The sequence below is a fragment of the Ailuropoda melanoleuca genome, chromosome 4 (assembly GCF_002007445.2).
Source record: "Ailuropoda melanoleuca isolate Jingjing chromosome 4, ASM200744v2, whole genome shotgun sequence".
Taxonomy (NCBI): domain Eukaryota; kingdom Metazoa; phylum Chordata; class Mammalia; order Carnivora; family Ursidae; genus Ailuropoda; species Ailuropoda melanoleuca.
In genome coordinates this window covers 118,149,001-118,171,995 of record NC_048221.1, presented here as the reverse complement: position 1 = coordinate 118,171,995, position 22,995 = coordinate 118,149,001, and the positions used below count along the sequence as shown (strand labels likewise).

At 40.5% G+C, this 22,995-nt stretch overlaps 1 protein-coding gene across 5 annotated transcripts in view; it reads left to right on the top strand.

Annotated features, from left to right (window-relative positions):
• LTBP1 (latent transforming growth factor beta binding protein 1) overlaps positions 1-22,995 on the top strand; it is a 229,319-nt gene that overhangs the window by 177,280 nt on the left and 29,044 nt on the right. For 3 of the 5 annotated variants that reach the window (XM_034659662.1, XM_011229802.3, XM_011229804.3), the window contains 4 exons: positions 4,931-5,056; positions 8,647-8,790; positions 20,489-20,665; positions 21,370-21,456. In XM_034659662.1, coding sequence (XP_034515553.1) covers positions 4,931-5,056; positions 8,647-8,790; positions 20,489-20,665; positions 21,370-21,456 — 534 coding nt within the window. The remainder of the gene's footprint in view (positions 1-4,930; positions 5,057-8,646; positions 8,791-20,488; positions 20,666-21,369; positions 21,457-22,995) is intronic. The other 2 variants (XM_011229803.3, XM_011229805.3) reach the window with 1 other exon arrangement.

Sequence of the window (22,995 nt, the reverse complement as noted above, 5' to 3'; positions counted from 1 at the left end):
GGAATTATTGGCATTTTATTAGGAATTTCATTGTCGAGGTCTTTGAACATAGTTGTAATTTTCTGATGAGTAAATAAGCCTTATCCCAAAACCCCAATCCCTTTTAGAAAGTCATGCTTCTTTTCCATACTTTCACCTTATTTTATAGTTCACTTTACCTGAGTGAGAAGGCGACACTAAGTATCTGGCCTTATACGTTTATTTGAGAGTTTGAGGAATGTGGTTGGAGTTCTGCTCTTAGATGTAAAGTCCCTGAAAATAATTAGTAGGTTTTGAAAAGCTTTGGTCTGTGGAGAAAATATACCAAGTAAAAAGCATAAAGGCAAGGAAAATAGATCTACCAAATGGGTCAAAAGCTAAGACCTTCAAAATGTGGGCCTGTGTAGTCATTGACAGCATTGCTTCTTTAAAAATGAGCCACAAGTGGTTCCAGTTATCCAGAATGATGCCCTATTCCGCTTTCTGATGGTTATATTAATCTTGTTATTAGAGAATTCATATCAGTAATCCACTATCCCTGGTCTGTATAATTCTTCCTTAAATTTATATCCATATCTATAATACATATATCTGCCGTGCTCTATAAAATATTAACAGCAAAAAACTTGCATGAGAAATCAGCAATCTTACATGAGCATAACTAATTCATCTGGGTTGCCAACTGAGAGATTTCTGGAAAGTCATTTCTTCGTCACTCATCTGGGAGACAGTATGGCTGGTGATAATATCATGCGTGACTCTTCCAGATACCTAAGCAAAACTAGTTTAAGTAATCTAATAGAATGTCCCCTTCGTTAAGCAAAGAAAAAACCTGTCATATTAGCATCATTCAGAATGGAGTTTCATATTTAGAAATCAACTTCAACAAAACAAGATGGCGTTCACTTGTCCATTTAATGACGCTTGTATCTTGGTAGGGCTTTTATTCTCACATAATGATAAATGTTCTTGCATTTAGTTTTATTTTTATAGAGTTGATCTTAATTATACCCGGTCTCAGAACTTTATAGACAAGACTAACAATGGAAAAATATCTCAGTACTCAGATCATCAAAGATGATTCTAATGAAAAAATGTTGTTTTATACAGGTCATTAGAGAAGTAAAAGGAATGTTGTCCTTTTGTTCAGCTGTTACCTTACCTCATTGTTGAAAACATGAAACTGCTGAGAGTTACAGTATATCATTTTCATAAAATATGAGTTGTTGAAGAGCTAGTCTCCAGCAGGCATTCCACGTTATTTTTTCCTATTCATTCAAATCCAAAATATTGCTCATCTAAACTTTCTGTGTTAATCACTGGTACATTAAGTCTGAGACTGCAAGACGCCCAGTAATTCATAACCGTCTCAGGACTTGTTCACCTTAAGGTCAGTTTCTCAGTTCCTGAGCTGGTGGTCATTAATACGAAATCGTCATCTTCTGTGACTTCACAGAATTAACGAAAAGGAAAGCAAGAGATATTACTATAAGAATCTGGACTGAAAAGACACCAGATTTTCAGCACTGGTTTTTCTTCCTCCTTCTTTGCCGTCTCATTTTAGCAGGGAGTTAAGTTGCTGGTGAGATTCAGTTGGAGGTTCTCCACCCCAAACAGTGGTCCTGAGGGGTACATCAATGGCGCAAAATGCTCTGGGAAGAGAGAGGAGGGACCCTGAAGTCTGACACTTGGGAGGTGTCCCTTGGGCTGACTCCTGATGGGCCAGGAGGACTTTCTGAGCAAAGCAAATAATGGAGATACTTTCTAGTGGAGGGAGGGAGTGGAGGGTTCCAAGTCAGTGAGAAATCAAAGACCATAGGGTTTTCAAGAACTCTGGTATACTGAGACGACTGGGACATAAATTGGGAAGGAAATGTTGGCTGAGAACTCTGGCTGAATGTTTAGCCAGGAGCCTGAGGAGGAAGGGTACTCTGTGCTCTGCCAAGGAGAGTGTTTGGTGTCCTCCAGCCAAGAAGAGATACTGATTATTCTGTACAAGGGAGTGTCACTGACAGGTTTGCAGTTGGTGGAGAATGGATTAGAGGGAGGGAGGCAAGACTGGGGATAAGGAGTGTGAGGAGTATGAGGAAGACAGATAAGAGGGTATGATAGGGGAGGGACAGGACAGAGAAGAGAGGGAAGCATGCCCCCAGATTTCTAGCTATGGTGACTGGTTGGAGTCTCTGATGAAAAGAATATAGGAGAAATGGAGGTGAGGTGAGGAGGAGGTTGATAGTAAGTTCATTTATCATGAGCCTGTCCCATAGTATCAGATAAATGGTTTTAAAGGCCAGAGGTCAACCTTTGAGAAAGACTGGGATATCATCAGTATGTAATTGGTAATTTGAAGCATTTCTGAGTTTCTTTCCAGCCTTTAAATCTTGTGGCTCAGTGAATAATCTTTTAGACGAATACCCATTTCCGGAAGTCTAAAATTAGTAGTGGACTGTGTTAAGTGATTTGATGATCCTGTGTAGTTACTGCTCTCATGGTTGTGATCAGTAAATAAATTGTAGCCTTATGCTGATGTTGGAAATCCATCAGAACAGATTTACTGCATGTCATCTTTGTGTTCGATGTTGCAGGGGACAGTCAGTTTTTCTGATGTGAAATAATGTCATTGATTTTTTTGGTTCAAGTTGAAGTACTAGAGGCAAAACACACAGAAATAAGAGAGATTTGTCAGTAAGCTCAGGAAGTGTGGTTTAGGAAGGATACAGTGAATTTGGTTTCAGGCTTGATAAGTTTGATATTCGAGCAGAAGATGAAATGGAAATGATTAAGAATAAGAAGGATCCTGGCTGGAGATGAAGCTTTGGGATTCATTCCGAGGACCGTGGTAATTGAAGTCCACATTGTCTGGAAAGGGTGGGACAGGGCAGCACTGAGGAAGCAGCAGGTTCCAGGGAGGCCCAAGCCCTGGCAGAGCCCATCTTCAGGCTGCAAAAGGATGAGGGCCGGCCAACATGGTTTAAAGTTGAACAAGAATAATACTCCGTCGTGGGATGTGGAAAGAGAGAGTTCAAGGAGGGAGTTGGCCCGCTTTGGAGGTCAAGGATGATGGTGGCTGACTGGAAAATGATCATCAAATTTACAAACAGGTCAGCCATTGGTGGCCTTTCTCAGAGGAGCTTCATGGAATAAAGAGTGAGAAAATGAGTTTGTAGTCAAGAAGGAACAGGGGAAGGAATAATGGTAATACTAATGGTTGGCCCATATTGTAGGCTTCGCATGTCACATGCCAGGCAATGTTCAAGTACGTTATACATGTTATTTTGTTGAGTCCTCACAGTAGTTTTAGGAACATACCAATGTTACTAGTATAGTATGGTTACTAGTATTTTTTTTCACTGATGAGGTACGTGGGGAACAAAGGCAATGCCTGTAGATAGTTCTTCTGAGACATTTTGCAACAGTAGAATGGATGGAAAAGCACAGTAGGTGACATAGTGAAGTGAATGCTTTTCCAAGAGATTTTAACACGTTTGAAGTCAGCGAAGGGAAGAGTAACTGAGGAAGCTAGAGAAGGATGAGCAGGTAGGACTCAAGGGAGGAGAGACTGGGAGGGAAAGAGCCCGGCCTTGAAAGGAAAAGGGGCAGTTTTGTTTGAGTGGAGAAAAGTAAGAAAAGGGTGTAGTCACTCATAGTTTACAATTCAGAAGTGAGACAGTCTCTGAACTTACGCTTGATTATGTTGGAAAATCAGGAAGGGAATTGGGACAGCTACCAAATCATCATTGTGTTCTTCTTTTTCTTCTGGAAAGTTTCCTGACTCGACATCAAAAATTTAGAAAGAGCAGGGCTGCCTGTCTGGCTCAAGAGCGTGTGACTCTTGATCCTTGGGGTCGTGAGTTTGACCCCCATGTTGGGTGTAGGGATTACTTAAATAAATAAAACTTTTAAAAAAAATTGAGGAAGAGGAAAGTTCTGTTTTATTAACTCCTCCAAACTAAATTGTGTCAAGGGCTACTTAACTTACCATTTTTTAAAAATAATTTGTTATCTTCCCATGTATTTGGATGCAGTAATTGCATTTTCTTAATTGTTTCTCCAAAAACCTGTATTTGGGGAGCATGTAACCCAGAGGCAAAGAGGACAGAATCTGACAGATGGAAGTGTGCAGTGTGGTAGGAGACCAGCAAAAGGGGAAGGGAAACAAAACGACGAAGTCACTTAGTCACTGTAAGGATAAAGAAGTATATCTCAAAGTCTGCTTGTAACTTCATAATCGAGACATCACTTTTATGAGAACATTTTTATTGGGAAAAAAAGGCATGGGACCACTATCTTCAAGTTTATAGAGAACACAATGAATTTACCAGGCGGTCACTGGCTAACCAGTGGGAGCAGCACTGACATTTAGGACCTTGAGTGGCTATAACTTGGTGACAGGAAGTCTTCTCTTGTGAATAAGTCAGACTGGCTGGGTGTGCTGCTGAACTCATCAGGTTCTCTTTCTCCTCCCTCCCTTCCTCCTCCTCCTCCCCCCTCTCCTACTGTCCTCTCCCCCTGGGAATGCTGTTGAGATTTGCCCAAGGTTATCTATAGGGTTGAGTGAGCCACCTTTGCAGAAAGAACTGTGAGCATTGACCGCGATCCAGAAAGGTGAAAATACTTCCATGGGTTTCTCCAGAAGGAGAAGTTACTCTCCTTGGAAATAAAGGGTTGGAAGCAGGCAGAAAACACTGACCGTGGCAATTACAGCAGCTCTTTCTGTTCGAAAACATTTCCTGAGGAAAAGTAAATGTTTTCTCACAGTGCCCAGCATTTGTCTATGAAGACATTTTCATCAAAACATTTTATTTATATGTAAAATGTTTTAGAAGTTCATTCTGTGTAAACATGATCACCTCATGCTAATCAAGGTGTGTTGAGCACCTCTGTCTATCCATTAATATCTGATGTTTGTCAGTCTGTGTTTTGTGTCTGATGTTAAATGTCTTTTTTGCAGATATTGATGAATGTGTAAACAACACTGTTTGTGACAGTCACGGGTTTTGTGACAATACAGCTGGCTCCTTCCGCTGCCTCTGTTATCAGGGCTTTCAGGCCCCACAGGATGGGCAAGGGTGTGTGGGTGAGTGTTTAGATTTCTTTCCACAACATGTTTCACGTCCTCCCTATTGAAATGCAATCAGAGTTATCAAGAGCAGGAGAGATTGTAAGCAAGGTAATTTGGATAGAATTTTTCATCCTCATTCAATTTTCTGTCACACAGTTTGGGGATATGCAGAAAGATGGCTTCTGAGATTATTCAGGACATTAAGAAATAGAGAAGAAGAACGTTGAATTTCATGTATATTAAAAAAGAACATCTGTTTAAACTCTGAGCTGTGGATACGGAGCTCCTCTGCAGCGTTCCTCCTGCACAGGAAGTAGTCTGGTGTGTGGTGTGGCTTGTCTGTCTTCAAGATGTACCTCCTTAGGCAGTGCATTTAAGGAAAATTGTTGGCAGGAGTTTCATTTTCCAGGAATGACACCCGTAAAATGATGCTTTGGATTGTGCAACTATATTTCTTCAGTCTGTCTGGGATTGACGGAGCTGGAAGGTATCTTGAATATCATCAGATGTCCTAGAACAGGGCCCAACACATGCTCCCATGGACAGCACATTTTATATTTCATTTTCTGATCAGCTGTGATTTCTTTAAATCAAATGCATTATGAAACATTTGCAATGAGAGTTATGAACTGGGAAAGAAGAAGTTATTAAATTCACAACATCCCAGATAACGAGGCTTTTTGTTTACTCTTACTCTGTTTTGTTTTGTTTTTTTTAAGATTTTATTTATTTATTCGACCGAGATGGAGACAGCCAACGAGAGAGGGAACACAAGCAGGGGGAGGAGGAGAGGAAGAAGCAGGCTCATAGCGGAAGAGCCTGATGTGGGGCTTGATCCCATAACACCAGGATCACGCCCTGAGCCGAAGGCAGACGCTTAACCACTGTGCCACCCAGGCGCCCCTACTCTTACTCTGTTCATTTCATAGCAGACACCATCTCAGGGGGAGTCCGTAACTTCTGAGTTTGAACATTTGCAATTCAAAGCATCAATTCATTTCCCATCCAGAAGAAACAGGGAAAGCAAAATCGATTTGGGGGTTTAGTGATGAAATCCCCCCCCTTGAATAGTCACCACTTTTATACTAACATATATACTAACAAATATACCAACTATAACATGTCATAGTTGCTGGTTCCAATTCCTGCTTTAGTCTCCTTTGCGCTAAAATGCAGGCAATAAAAATTGTCTTAAATATTTTGATTAAACAGGTCATGTGACCTGGCCCCCACTTCTCAGCCTCAGCACCTCCTTCTTCACCTTGTATGCTCCAGGGACATAAAATTGCTTGTGGCTGCTCACAGAGCTGTGCAGTGATTTGGCTGTTGGTTGCTCCTTCTGCTGGAAGTATCTTCGCAGCCTCCCCTTGCCTGAGTAGGGATGCATCCCACTGCCTCCTGAGGACTGCCCCCATCTTCCCAGGCGCTGTCCCTGCTCCATCTTTCTCTCTCCAGCTCGGTGCTGACCCCTCCTCCTGCTTCCAGAATACCTTCAGTGGATTCAGTTATAGACTTGGGGGCTTCATGTGTGTAGACAGCCTGCAGCTGCCTTCTCCGAGGCTTCAAGAGCCTGTGGTTGAGAACTTCGTCTCTCTGCCCTGGCTGGGACTCACGGTTGGCCTCTTGTAGGTGCACAGCAGATTTTAACTGTTACCTGTTGAGCTATCAGATGTCTCGCCACTGACTCCATATCAGCTCCTGAGCCCCTGATTGAGGTTCACTTCTAACCAGTCAGATGAGCATACCAAACCCATCTTGATGCTCTGTTTCAGCCCGCCAAACACCACCCTTAGAGGAGGGATATTTGTTATCATTTTACCAACCCAACAGGTGTCCTTTCATCTGTTTATTCACTCTTTCAAAAATGTTAACTGAGCACCTGCTATATGCACTTCATGCTGGGTGTTCTGTAGAATTTAAGAGTTGAATCAGGCCTGAGACCAAACTTTGGCCACGCTGTTTCCTCTACCTGGACCCTGCCTCTACCTGCCCCCCCAACCCCCTGCCAGCCCCCTGCCAGCTCTGCTCCTTGTCACCTACTCATCCTTCAGGTGGAACTTGGCTCCAATATCATTTCCCTAACCCACCCCTTCCCTGAAGGTCCACTGTTCCATGCTTTCCTTGCACTTTTCATTCTTAGCACTTATCATGGCCTGTGAGGTCATCTGGCTGTTTTCCCTGGCTCGACGATAAGCTCTGTGAAGGCAGGAGTTGGGCCCACCTGCATCATCATTGTTTCCCCAGTGCCTGGCCCGCAGAAGTAAACTAGAAAGTACTTTTTGATTGAGTACATTCATTTTCATAGGAGAGATACCAAGAGTCATGTAAATAATACAAGTTAGAAAGTAGAAAGTTCCCTTTGATATTTACCGAATTGATAAATGTGAACTGGCAAATTTCTAAAGTCAATTTTTCTGGTCTAAATTATGACTGTTTAGGTTGATTAAATATGCCAACTCTCTGCTTTCCTTCATGTTATAATACCTTTTCATAAGCAAAACCCAGCTCATTAAGTTTATATCTGTTTATATACAAAGTGAAACGGAAAACTGAGGTAATTATCCAAATAAGTCAAGATACATAAACTTTTTGTCCGATTAACTGGGGATAGCAGGTGAAAATAAGTTTTTTTTTCCCTGAATGATTTGGATAATTGCTCAAATATTTAACTTTGTATAAACCATATCAGAGTGCGCTCATAAGAGCTGATGTTTGTACATGTTTAATGCATAAAGTACATGAGCATTTCAGATGTAAAGTCAAGTACTTTGCTGAACCGAGCATTCCTTAATAAAATTTCTTTGGACGAGACACGTTAATAGGTAGTATTGGGCAAGGTCAAACATTAGAATTAGCCCTTTTTAGGGCTATGTGCTTGCATAATATTGAATAAACTGTACTCATTAGATTTCTGGGCTTTGTTTTAATTAAGTATAAAGTACAGATGAAAAACACTTAGCAAAATAGAAATGACACTGTGGTACGCCCACAGAATTTTTAAAGGCTCAGCCAGTGATAAGTTACTGGAATAGTTTGTTTCATGTGAATGATTAATGTAACCTGGTGAGTATTTACAGGAGTCTTTCCTTCACTTCCCAAAGGTATACACAGCCTCGCTTCTGGTTGTTAAAGTATGGATGTTTTGGCTACTAAACTGTGTTTTCAGATATATGAATAGGTTGAAAACAATTTTGTAATGAATGTAAGAAAGGTTATTGTCTCTGAAGTGCCAGGTTTGCTAATTTTCCTTGAATGCAAAAGTGAGAGTGGACCGTACGTGTTTTAAGGCCTCGTTATGTCAAAAAGTCAAGGAAGAGAGAATTAAATGGTCAGGGTGTACACACGCTGCTTGCAGTACCATCCCAGGGCCCTCCCTAAAGTGGAATTGGAATGTGGAAACTTAGCTTTGTGTTTTCATGGTCCTTTTACACAAGTAGGACTGTGCAGCCCAGCCTTGAGGAGCCCCTTCTCCGGAAAGTAGAAGGGTTTGAGTGCTCAATGGGGACCATTTGTGACCAGCAGACACCACTAGCCCTGGTACAGCTGGTGAAACAGCTGTCAGGAGGAAGGCTTGCATCTGACTTCATCTGTGTTCCCTTTTGCAGATGTGAACGAGTGTGAGCTGCTCAGTGGGGTGTGTGGTGAAGCCTTCTGTGAGAACGTGGAAGGGTCATTCCTCTGTGTGTGTGCTGATGAAAACCAGGAGTACAGCCCCATGACCGGGCAGTGCCGCTCCCGGGCCTCGGGAGGTAAGTCACTGGGGCTCCTCTTGGGGACTTGTACCTGCACAGGTTCGAGCCACACACTCTGGGAGTGAGGTAAGGGATAATCAAGTGTCCTGGCACACTGCTGTCTCTGGAAGCTTCCATGCTCTTTCCGAGCCTGCCTTATCAGTGAATTAGGATGTGGTCAGTGATGACTCTTTGAGCTAGATGGCCTCCATCGTGCTTTCCAACCCAGAGACGCCATGTGTAGGGTAAAGGATCCAAAATGATGAGAACATTCGCTGGGAATTGCTTACAACTCAGAGAGCCCTCAGCTCAGGGTTTAATATGGCATCATCTCATTAGGTTGCATAATCTTTCTTTCTTGGCCCTTGGAGAAGCGTATCTTGACACTTCTCTAAATTAAAAGCAACATATAGGCCTCTCAGGATCTACAAAGACTTCCACTTGGAAGAGTTAAGGTGTTTTTTCAGAAATTGGCCCAGAGAGTGGCTGTGTTTGCATTCGTTTAAAATTTGATTTAGTCTGTGTCGTCATGGCATGAATTGAAATGGAGAGCTGATGGTTTTCCAGATAAATTAATCAACTTCTAGATCACTCTTTTAGTTTGTGCCATGTAGCTATAGCTTGGTTGTATTTTAAGGAAAGCAAAAGACCAAATGGTCATTTGAGAGCCAAATAAAATGAAACATTGGCCATTTGACTTTCTTGCTCAATCTCAGTGATTGTATCCATGCTTCTAAGAGAGCTCTCACTACTTCTCAACAGGGTGCACTTATTCTGTGTGAAATAACCATCTCTGCAAGTAATAGGGAATAAAATGTAAAAATATTCTCCCCTACACATATCTTCTTGATTATTAAATATAGAAAGGAGAGGGGTGCTGAATTACACAAGATGGTAATTCAGAAACATTGTCTGTGAAGGGGACGAGATGAAGTGTTTTTGGAGGGAGGTGTTGCTCTGCATTCCAGTGACCACCACTGTGACACATGAGCCAAAGAGAAAAGACTTTTCATCTCACTTGTTCCTGTAATAGCAAAAGCAAGCACACAGTCAAAAACCTGGCTGGCCCATAAAAGTATTGGTTGAGTAACTATCTTTTTCTTATTTGTCTTTGGTTCTGTCAAGGAGCACCTCACCCAACAGTATTATTTTGACTGAAGTCATTCACAGATCATAATATTGTACAGTCACTAATGATTCATGTGAAGTTTAGGTAGTCAAGATAAATATGTGTGGTACAATGTTGAGTGACAAAGCAAGCTCTTCAAACGATTACAGTCTGTGGTGGGAAGGAAGAAGAGAAGACATTTAAAAAGATAATTATTGGAATTAATGGAAATGTAAGCTTTTTCCTTTGTTTTCCAAATTCTTGTAATACTTTAAATTAGAATGACCATGGTGGTCTGCTGTTTTCCAGCTGTGTAAGCTTGGGCATATCATTCACCTTTTATGAGTTTTATTTTCTCACTTATAAAATAGAAAGGTTATATTTACCTCACAGAATTTTATGAATTTTTAAAAAATCCTATATGTAAAAGTTAATGGCAGAGTACTACAGGAAGTAAGCTATAATCCAAACACTGAAGTGATATCTACTTCTCATCTTTTTAGAATCTGTTCTGAAATGGTGGACCTTTTAACTATTTTTTTTTTTAGATCTTTTTTTTTTTTTGGAAGAATGTTTTAGCAACATCGAAGAATGGTTCATTCACTTTACATAGATTTGAATGAGGTACATGCCTGAGATCCTAAACTTGCTCATTTCTTTTTTAGAGATTAATGGTACCTTAATAGGAGCGTGAGACCATCTGAACCATTTTGGGGGAACTGGAGTAGTTCATTATCAACTGCTTCTTAAAACTTTACAGTGATTCATTTTGTAAGCTTTGTTCCTCATCTCCTATTTTTAAGTTTTTCTGTAACAAAGTCCCTCACACTTGCTTTGCTTTTTTCCTCCCTTAGTGTTGTTGCTCTCTCAGCGACTGACTAACTCTTTCTGGAAAGTTCTCCCAGTCAGAGTTCACTAAGTACTCCCCTGCGTTTTTTTAAAAACTTCGTTTTGAACGCTCAGCTGCATAAATCTTGTCTGCCAATGGATCCATAGTTTCTTTTCCTCTGAACTTTATGTCTAATCTTTCCATTTATGGTTTCTTACACATTTCCCCCCATAGTTCTCTGGCTTTTGCTAACTATTGTACATACCCAGTTGTTTTTATTGGTCCATGTCAGTATAATCTGACTAATTTATATAGTTCCTGGCAACTCTGACTACTCTACCTCAATTTGCATAGTTCTTGGCAAACTTTGATGATATGCAGTCTTAAGATTGTCTATGATGACATCTTCATCTGAGCAATTCTCTGTCAGGGTCCTGAGAGACAGGCCAGCTATCACTGTGGGAGGAGATTTCTCCCCCTGACTTCATCAGGGCCAGTAATTGATCTCCTATTTAAAAAGGTGATTGAAGCTGGAAATCCTAAAAAAGATAGTATCCTTTTTAAATATTTAAATTTTAACTTAAAACATGTAAAGGAACACTCATTTGCCAATCTTCTTCGAATAGAAGTCCACTCTTAGAGTCCTGCATGTCTTGTCCTGCATAAACTCTATGATGCATGATCAACACCACCCACTTTAAAGGGAGTAAGAATTTAAAGGCCTCTGCAAAGTAAATGAGTATAAAATCCCTCTAGATTTTTATAGTTTTTCTTAATTTTTTTTACGGTTGTCTTATCCACACCTAATTTGATTGCTTTGTTTTTACTGAATCAACTTTAGTCTTTCCAAACCTTGAACTTGTTCTATAAACAACTCTTCTTAATGCATATTTTATTGATTTGTATACTGTTTAGTTATGTAATTACAACAATTAATACACTGGCGCAGAAGTTTTGAGGATAAACACAGCCGAGTCTTGGTCAGCATCCTGCTCAACATGTGAGAACAGAAGGGTGTGCTCCAACCCGAGAGCAGCCGACTGGCTGGGAGCTTTCTACCTGCTGTGGACATTGCCCAGGGTGCTTTTCAGAGGGCAAGAGAACATTAGTTAATGAAACAAGTTGGTTAAATGGTGGCCACTTAAAAGAGTTTGTCTCCTACTCCAGTCAAAAGATCTGCTGTTACATAGAACAAAACGTGGTGTACCAAATTTAAGTGAAAGTTTTTAACAAGGATTCAGATTAATAGCATTCTGCATATGATAGACCAGCAGCTCAGATCTCATCCTTCCTGAAAAGTAATTCAGAAAGGAAAGACGAATTTGCAATACAGGCTGTAACATGGTTACTTGGCTGTGAAGTTTCCCCAAACAGAGGGTAGTCTAGCAATGAGCAGTAGCAAATAACCTGTCTCGGAATCATACCGAGGACAGAACTGGAACTGAGGCGTGGATGTCAGGAAGGCAGATTTCAGATCAGTATGCAGATTTGTCTGATAACTAGAGACAGCAGATCACAGTCGTGAATTTGTGGGTGTTTCCCACCTGTTCTGGGATACCCATGGGTCGAAGGGCACCCACTTCCAGTAGGATATTGTGCCAGGTCACCTGTAAGGTACTTTCGAATATTCATGTCCTAGGATTTTTGTTTCTAAACTACTTCTTGGCTCCCACCTAATTTTTTTTAGGTCTGGCGTAATGGTTTTCGCTGCCTGGGCCTTTGGCCACTAATTTACGTTGCTGTACATGGCCTAAAAGCACCTGCCACAGAAATAACTAAAAAATGTCCACGCTACTCATCACATGTAAGAGGGTATGCATATGAAATATAGCCTCAGTGCCTGTGATAATTGCTCAATAAAAACTTTATGTCCTTGGGCACTCTAAAGGAAGCAGTAAATATGTAGTCTTGGCAACTGCAGTCCTCAGGCCTTACCCACAAAATGCTGTTCTCTGTCTTGATTGGTGCACGGAGGAGACTCTGGGGTAGGAACTGGTTTTATTTTTTAAACAGAAGGTACAAGGAAAAGAACACAAAAAGATGTATGTTATCATCGAGACAGGTGTTCCTCACTTGAAGAAAAGCAAATAAGCAACATCAGAAATTTAAAAAAAAAATTGGAGTCATAATTTGCATTCTAATTTAATAGTTCTTTACAGAGTTCATTTCAGGGTTTCCTTAAATACCATTTTTCACTAACGTATTTGAGAGCTTATGCTCACGTCACAAGCTAGGACCTAGGCTTCTCCTACAAGGAAGCACCCTCATGGTTTTCTAAGCCCAGCTCCTGTATTTATGTGTAAGGAAGCCAAGGCCCAGAGAGAAGTTCTAAATGTTCTCTTTGGGGCCCTTTGGCTAATACCAGCCAGGAACCCAACACTGAGATCTTTTCCACTTCACCATTCCACTTCTCAAGGCTGAGGACCCCATGACACCAAATTCTTCTAAAAGTTGGCTTCCTTTTCACTTCATTTCTTTGTTTTGTTTTCATTATTGAAGTAATGTGCGTTCTTCTCAGAAATCGGCAAATACAAAAATAGATCAGAAATGAAAATCCCCTGCAGTGGCACCATCCAGGGATGGTCTCCGTCACCACGCTGATCTCCAGATTCTTACTGGGGACATGCATGCTCCACCTGCCTCCACAGGACTGTCTCCCCTTTGATCCCGGGCCCTCATGCTCATTCGTCTGCATGAAGCGCCTTTCCCTTGGGTCCACGGTGAGCTCCTACATGCTAAAGCCATTTGTCTCACTGCTCGCTCCTCATGAAACCATTGACTGTGGTTTCCCATCTTCCCTCCCCCTTCTTTCCCCTTTGATTGATTTCAGGACATTCGTCTTCCCTGTATCCTCCTTCCTCTTGCTCTGGTCTTTTTCTTTCTCGTCCCAGACTCTTTTTCTGTTGCCCATTCCTTAAATAATAATGTCCTGGGGAGTTGCATGTTCAGGCCTCTTTTTACTCTCTATTCTTCTCTGGGGATATTTAATCCTCTTCTCTGAGTCAACTATTACTTACGTGGTACGCACTGCCAAGTAAATATCTTCTGCCTCCTCCTCTTTCCTTGGGGCCGCACTCCTATTTCCAGCTGCCTATTATTGAACCTTTCTCCCAGGGTGTCTTGTAAGGGAATCTGCCCGAAATTATCCAAAATCAAATTCTTTACCATTCGTTCTCCAACCTGTGTTCACTCGTTAATTGCCAAACGTCAGTACTGGAAATCCTGACATCATCATACCTTAATTTTTCTCGCCATTCATCCAGGCCCTCATAAGATCCTGCCAATTCTACCTCCACAGTGTCCTTCAAAGCTCTCCCCACTCCTCCCTCCTCCGGACCAGTCCCTCAGCATCACTTACCCGGACCATGGCAGTAACCTCCTGACTTCCCTCCAGCCTCTCCCATCAATCCCTGCTCCTTGCAGTTGTCAACAGTTGATGTTTGCAAAACATGAGTCTGGTTTTACTGTTTTTTTTCCTTCTGAGTTGTTATTTAAATTCCAGTGAGTTAATATACAGTGCACGCTAGTTTCAGGTGTAGAATTTAGTGATTCATCACCCATGTACAACCCCCGGTGCTTATCCCAACAAGCTTCAACTGCTTACTGCTGTCTACAGCATCAAATCCACCCAAAGTTCAAATCCATCATCAGGGCAACAGGACACTGATTGATACTCTGTCTTACTCCTTTTTTGCATCCCCTGTAACCTTGCTCACTGCTTAGCACGCATGGTGCCTGACCTGTGGCAGGCACTCAGGAACTCTTGAATCAAATTGCCTGTGACATTTGAGAGCGTATCCCCTCGTATATTTTGTCAGAGATACGGGGGGGGCATACTTGAATGAGGAATTATCTATCTATACTTCTGTATAGGGGGGATGGTTTCTCTCTATGCTTAGTTAAGTAACAAGTGGAACAGAAGAAAAAAAGAGTTTCCCTGCTGTCAAGGGGCACGTGCAAATCATCCTCACGGTTCTGACAATTGAACTCAGACAGCATTCTTCTTCTCTTCCTAGAGAGATAGGTCCGCTATAGGTTTTATGTATGTACATATTTTTTAAAGAAAGGAAACCACATATAATATCATTCAACTGTTATATTTAGCGGAGTAGGGTTTTTTTTTTTTAATGTGTTTCGTTAACCTGTAAAATAAATTAACATTGAAAGAGTTTTTTAAAAATAATTTCTGATTCGAAAAAAAGACCTTTGGTAGGAAAAATAATTAGAGACAGTGAGAACACAGTATTTAAAATGCAAACATTGTAAAATGCCATAAAACTGAGGTCTTCTTGTGTGTTTGTAATGGATCTATACCATAAATGTAGGTAAGTCTAAGGAAAATAGGCTCATTTGTTTGGGGGAGAAAAAAATAGTTGGGTCAGGTTCCTTCCCACATTCAGAGGATAGAAGGATTTACCAAACTGTGCTTTTACTTCCATGAGATTTTTTACTTGCTCTATCTAGTATCCAAAATAATATCTGAGTTTTGAGTAAAGAGACGTCCACGTTTGAATGAACTGATAGCAGTGGGTCCAAGTGACAGACTCAGCCTGTGTAGGAGCCATTTCGTGTTCTTGAGGTTCCAGGAGACACCCACACTGATGCACTGGAAATCACGTGGGATCCTAGTGTCTGCCATAAATATGGCCTGAAGACCAAGGGTTTGTACACTTCCTTTTAACCATTTCCAGATATTTTACCTGTCACGTCAGATGTGGCTTTACTGTCCCAATCATCTTCACACGCCCTCACGACACCTGTGTGTCAGTGTTGCGACTGGGCTTTTTTTTTTAAGATTTGATTGACTTATTAATTTATTTGAAAGCACAAGCATGAGTTGGGGGGAGGGGCGGAGGGAGAAGCAGGCTTCCCACGGAGCAGGGAGCCAGAAGCGGGACTCAATCCCTGGTGCCCTGTGACCATGACCAGGCTTTTGCTGCTCTGATGTCTGCTCTTTTCTCCTCCTCCATACGTGCGCCCTGCTCACCCGCCTCAGCGAGTCACACCCATTTTTCTTTCCCGTGGGGCTTCATTCTGCCTTCAGGAGGCTCCTCTGTCACCCGGCTTTTGCCCTGACTTTCCCAGTTTCCGGTACTTTCTCCATGAATCATAGGCTTTCTCTTTTCCCCACTCACCCCAGCCTGTTCCTGTCTCAGGCTCGCTTCTCTCACTCTCTTCTATTTCTTCACCGGAAAAAGAAACAAAGACAAAGAGCCTTCCTTCACCCTGGCCAGTTTTTATTGCCTGCCTTCTAAGCGGAGGCCCTGAGTGGACTGCCTTCCAGCAGACAGTGGCCTTGTCCTCTACCTGAGTCAGGAACTCAGCTTTCACTTGTTCCCATGACCTTGCATCCTTGTGCCATCCTCAGGCTCTCCATGTCACCTTTCCCGACTCCTTCAGCAGACCCCCTCTCCCCTCACCCTGCTCTACCCACACAGACTTCAGGACAGTTGTACATTTTATTCCTCCTCACCCCTGTCACACCTTATTTCCTGTCCAATTTTTCAGAATTTATTTTTGAAGTAGTTGGTTCAAATGTCACCTCTTCCAGGCAGCCTTCCATGGTAGCCTTGCCTACCCTGGCCGTATGCAGTATGGCTTAGGTCAGCGCCGGACTCCCCATCTGCCTAACTTCTTTAAGGACAGGAACTGTGTGGAGGAATCTTCTCCCATATATTTTTTCTCTTGTGCTTGGCTTTCCCATCTCCATTTTGACTTTCACACCTTTGCCATTGAAGTTAATTAGCCCCTGTTTCCAGTCTTCATTTTTACTTGTGTCCCTTCCTGTCCAGGCCCTTCCTGTTGTCAATGCTTGCTTTCTGAAACTCACCAATGGCTGTCTCCTGAATCCCACTTAACACACACACAAACACACACACACACACACACACACACACACACACACACTTCTCATCTTGCAAGTGTTTGATAGAGAAAACTAGGGGGAAAAAAAGGAAAGAAAATGAATTTCCAAGTTCTCTTTTATTCCTCCTTGGAATATTACACTAGAAATTGTTTTCTCATAAAAACATGAGTTGGTGTAAAACATCAGTGTCTGTATTAATTTTAAAATTTTAAAAAGGGGACTAAAGCTTCATGAATGATTGTGTTGAAAGTAATTTGCTGAACAGTACCATAGTTACAGTTTTATAAATTGATGTCTTTTTCAAGACTTTGAAAAGTGTTTTATTTGAGGGCATTGTATCCGAGTATTTGTGATGTTACTCTTTGCTCATTGTCAAAATCCTGACTGTCCCAGAAGGGTATGAAGAGGATTAACTCATAAAGGCCTTCAGAATACATTGCAAATGGAAATTGAAAGCAAAAACCCACTTAAAAAGCCCATTGAAAATGCTCATGTCCACTTTAATTAGAAAAATGTTCCAGATTTCCTCAACCTAACAGCAAACCTAAGATTAGACCAAAGAAGGAAACAATCGTGTAAATAAACACCACATCCTCTTCTTTCTGATGAACGAAGAAAGAAGACGTTTCTAGAATGTGCTCTTCATAAGTGGCACATATGACTCAACCCACAACTTTCTCTTCAGAGCAAGGGAACATGATGGCCCTGTATATGACCTTATAGCTACACCCTCCACTAGAAAGGATTATCTGCTGTCCCGTCCCCATTTGTCTCAAAGAGGAGAAAGAAATCAAAAGGAGCAAAGCAAAACAAACTCATGCTAGTTCAGATGCTGAGAAGCTGAGCCCCAAAGAAGAGGTTTGGGGAAAGCAGTAGGCATGACACTTTGGACCCAACCTAAATTGTCTCTCCTGGAAGGTGAGGGTGCTTCATAACCTATGCAGTCTGCTTCGCGGACTTACTCTGTGGGTCACAAGAAAGGGCCTTTGTAAAAACTGCTTCAGAAACACACGTAAAAGGTCCAGAAACTGACTTCTCACCGTCCATACCCTAGGATTAAAATACACAAATTGCTGTTTATACACAGATGTTATGCCAACCTCTTAATAAAAGTGAAAAATGACATCTGAAAATACCGGAGGAGAGGTAGTTTATTTCTTAGAAGTCTGTGGCTTGAGGTATGTGGTGTGGCTAATCTTATTCATAAAATCTTTAAGAAAAATAAAATTCATGCTTTTTCATGCTTGGCACTTTTATGTCCCTTGATTAGATCTCTTAAAATCATTTTGTGATAGAACCATTCCTCCCGTGGCAACAGTGACCTAAACTCATACAGAGATTCTCTAAAGAAATCACATTGCACTGTGTTTAGTGCTCAGTTTTCCCCCAGTGGAAAAATGCTCTAGGAAGTTCATTACTTAAAGGTTAGAAAGATAGGGAAATTGCCTTTTTTCACAGAATGACCTTTGTGGACCTGTTTTTTGAAAAGAATTTGCATCTCTTTCCAAACACCGATGAGGGCCTGACTAACCCCCAATTTCAGCTGTGTAAACATTGAACTTTCAATCTGCTTGGAGAAAAAATAAAACTTATAACAACCAATGTAAAAACCTGAATAATGCAGTGATATTATTGGTTGTTTCCCTTATGCAATAACTTGTGAGTTTCCTTCCAAAGAAAAAGGAAAACAAAGATAATGTTATTTCTTAGTTTCTGGGCTATGAGTAAAACAAACACTGTAGAAAACACACTAAATATATATGGTATTTATATGTAAATATAAATATGTATGTAAGTATGTAAAGCTTTTGACTAATACAGAAGCCTGTGGTGTCTGATTACAGATGAATATAGCAATCTTCGTGATGCCCTACTGTATGGTATTCCATTTTGTAACAAACACCATAATATACTTTGAACTTTGAGCACAAGAAGAAATCAATTATTCAGCCCTCTTTTAGCAGACTGTAAACTTGATTGACAAACTAATTTTGTGGCTGCTTTGATTTGTATTTCTAAATGCACCCATTAATAGCTAGCTGCTCTTTTATTTCAACTGAATGAGATGAGCAGAATTGAACTAGTAATAGGCTGTCCATTTATTCACAAGTGTTGGGGGGAAATTTGTAAAGTTTTCTACAGGGCTCATGACGGATTTTAACAATAACTTAAAATGCCCTTACGTTTCCCAGAGAATTCTGTGGATAAGAGCTTGGAACCCCTCCTGAGGAGAAGGAAGTGGTGGTCGTCTGTTCCATCCATGTGGGCAAAGCACATTTCTGCACGCTTGAAAGCTAGAGGAGATGAGGGCTGTGGCAGGTTTTATCTGATTTCACACACAAGGAAATGATTTAAAACTGATTCATAAACTGCTGTAGAAATCAGCATTTCTGCTTTTTCCTGGACACTTATTCTAGGTTGGAATTTGTCATCAGCTATTAACGCTAACGGAGAGTCCAGACTGAATTATGTCAAAGACAGAATGATCTAAGAATTAGCCGGAATCAAGTGTGAAAGGGATCTTTTACATTCTCATTGATGTTCTGTGTTTTGAGAGTAATGTATACGTCAGTTTTGTTTGTCGTTTTGCTTGTCTTCTTCACCGTAGGAGGAAAGAAACGATAGTAGCTTCTCTGATAGAATTCTATGAACTTTATTTTAGGAAGACTTGCTATTTGGTATATTAATCTGGTTTTCACAGTCAACCTGGCCCTGCCAAAATAAATACATAGGACGCTTATTGTGAAAATATCTCATTAAGCTTTCCTAATAATACAATTGTCTACCAACTGCAAAACAAAGGTAGGTGTTGACATTAAAGCCTTATCCTCACTGACAAATGTTTTTCCTTTGTCCCTGTAGTTTCTTTGTGTCTAAGAATCTGCAAACAGCAGCACTCTAATGAAAATATTTCATTGGAATTAATCTGAATAATTGCAATGGCAGTGGTCAGCTTTTTATTTGATACAGCGTAAAGTAAAAACTATTAATAAGCTCTAACTGAATCATAGGCAGTAATTTGAACTCTACAGGGTATGGTAGGGAAGAGATTAGACTATTTTACAAGTTTCGTCTCAAAATATTGATCATTTTTTAAAAGCACACTCTTGTTCATAGACTATAAACCTGATGGGATTAAATCATTATTTATTTATTATTATTATCTGAAAGTAGGTGGATTTTGTTCTCATTGTTTGTATTCTGTCATATCAGTTTGTCTTTTCTCACAGAGGGTTAAACGAGTCTGTTGGAAAATACATTCCTCTAGAACACACATGAGCCAGACTAGAACCCAGCCTTGAAATTCTACCCTGAGGTTTAGCTGGTACTCATTATTTCATTCAAAGCCCTATTTTGTAGCAATTGAAGTAGACTTTCAGTAACAAAAGGTTACTTTATAGAATTTAGGTTATTGCAGTGTTTTTCTAGTTATCTTACACTGCCTTGTTCTATTCAGAAAAGATTGGGGCTTGGTTGACTCAAATAACCACCTAAGAGTTAAATATTTTGTGTGGCCCCACATCTCTGGTCAAATGTTGGGGAAAATTTTCATTGATTTAAGTAGGTGTTATAGCTCATATAGAACGGCTCTATGTTTGGCAAGAAAGCAGATATGGAAACTCTCGTCACGGCCAAATGTACAAGAATAAAGTAATTGGTTAACGTAAAAGGAAATGATTTTGACAGATTTACACTCTTGGAGTGTGTTAGAAATCCATCAAAATTCAGGATTCCAGGGCATTTTTATCTTGCAGTGGTAGAATCCACCGCTGAAAGTAAAAGGCCGCTTTGTGTAAGTGAAATGTTGCTGACCCGCCCCGCCCGCCTTTTTACCGTTGTGTCTTCTGCTCTGTTGTGGTACAGATCTGATGGGTCCCGGAGGTCCTCTTTTTACTTTCTCCTCTCTATTTAGACTTAGATGAAGATCAACCCAAGGAAGAAAAGAAAGAATGCTACTATAATCTCAACGACGCCAGTCTCTGTGATAATGTGTTGGCTCCCAACGTCACCAAACAAGAATGTTGCTGCACCTCCGGGGCCGGGTGGGGAGACAACTGTGAGATCTTCCCTTGCCCTGTCGTGGGGACTGGTAAGGAGCAGCTGAGTGGTGTGTTCGTACTTGGGTCTGGTCCTGTGGTGTCCAGGGCCTTGGAATATTCTCATTTTGGTCTCTGCATTGAAGCCTTGTAATGATGGCATTGCCTGGGACCTGCCATAGCAGAACTTAGATGAGATTACCTTACAGTCCGTTTCATTCGGGGCTAGGACCATCCCCGTCATCCCACCTCCAGATGAAATCTTAAATTTAACTTCAGTCCATCACAGAATATACAGTTATATCGAGGTTCTGTATGATATGTTGGCAGAAAGGTGATTCAGTTTTATTCTGTTTTTCAAAACCATTCTTTTTTGCTAAAACTGACACCACCTTATCTGTAACTAGAGCCTGCGTATTTAGCCTAAGATCTTGCTTGAATGGAATCCTACTAAACTTAAAATGCGAGAAACCACAGTGATGGAGAGGTAAGTCATCACATCAGTTAAAACATAGGTAAATAAAAGGAGAGTGTTTTAAAATTATAAGTAAACTTACTTACAAAGTCATTAGATTTATTTGCACCTACTCTGTAATTTTGGAGATTGTACTGAATTTATTTGCCCAAATTAGATGACAAGATTTGCCTTAAAGTTACTGAGTCTGACAAAGAAAAACTGAATTTAAAACACAAATTAATGGAGGATGTTCTTTTTTTTCCTTCTTTTAACTCTTTTTTTGGTCTCTCCTGAACTCAGCTGAATTCACCGAAATGTGTCCTAGAGGGAAAGGTTTTGTCCCCACTGGAGAATCCTCTTACGAGATGGGTGGTGAGAACTATAAAGGTCAGAATCAAACAGAAATGAATTTGCAACACACATGTGTATTATCATTCAAGTAAAAGCATGGCTTGGGTTCGACTGAATTAAAGTTCTTCTAATCATGGAAACTGATAAGAAAGCCTTTAATTCTTCTACTGGGGGGACCCTGCGGACTCTGGGCAGACCTGTATCTTGGGATTTGGAACATGTAGGACCATTTGGCCTTGGGATGTCATGTTAACCTCCTGAGTTTCCATCTCTTCCTGTCTGAGATAGGAATAATGTCTCCGAGGTTTATCATGAGAATTAAATGAGATAACATACTAAAAATACCACAGAATTCTGTATGTAGGAGGTACTTTTATCAATTTATTCTTTTACTCCAGACATATGTTAGAAATAATATAAGTTAAGACCATATAATTTAGGCTTTCATTATTTTGGTCTCTGCGGTCATCAACAAAGCTAAGATTCTTGCCCTTTTTAGAACTCATCCTACTGTGGCTAAGATACTTTTACTGATTGCTAGGGATTCCTCATAAAGAATAGAAAAGAAGAAAACTAAAGTAGATGTGTTTAATATATTTAATGCTATTAGTCCATATTTCTAAAATAAGTGCACAGACTTTTTGATAAAATTTAAACCACATGTATGAATATTCCCTTGTTAAACACTCACTTTTGACATTTCCATGATAGAGATATTATGACCTCTTATATACAGTGTGGGTTTTTTTTCCCCTTTATAGTTTAATTTTGAAAACTGCTAAGTAGCTGGAATATGGACTAAACATTTTTATTGTCCATCCGTTGTTGAGAACTAGTGTTTTAATCATAGTCGGTAGCTGGATAAGAAATTCCATATGTGTTTTTGAAGTATATTTATGATTTAGTCCAATTAAATAACAAGAAGACTTGGTTTGCAGTATGTGTTTAATGCTTTTTAAGTTCACAAATATCCTACTTTGTTTTTGCAGGGATATAGTTAAATCTCACTTCATATTATGGACCAGAGCCCTGATTTTACCATAAAGTCACCCTCTCTCATATAAAAATAAGTTCCTCCTCACCCTGTCTTAGCAGTGCTGTAAATGGTTGGAATATTAGTTGCAGATCCAAACAGCTATGTATTATGGACTTGACTTTGCCATTTTCCAGCTGTGCAACTTTGAGTGATTCATCTATGGAGCCTATGATTTTTTTTAATGATGTGACATTTGCTCTAAAATGCTAGAACTGATGATAATAAGAATAGCAATGAAAGCAAGGGATAACAGTTTTGGGGAGTCTATGGTGTCTTCTACTTGGATTTTCTCATTGAATTGTTTCAGTGCTATCAGGTAGATGTTCCTGTTGTCCCCAACTTACCACTGAGTAAACTGAGGTTTGCAGATGGAGAGCGCTATAAATTCTGTGGGGGAATGGGTCTGCCAACACCTTTAGCAGCTTGTGCTTTTATTAACTGGTCATTATCACCAAGAAAGAAGTCTCACCAAGTTCCATCAAAGTCTTCTTGGGAGTGTTCTTCGTCTCAACTAGTTAATGGGCCAAAATACACATTTA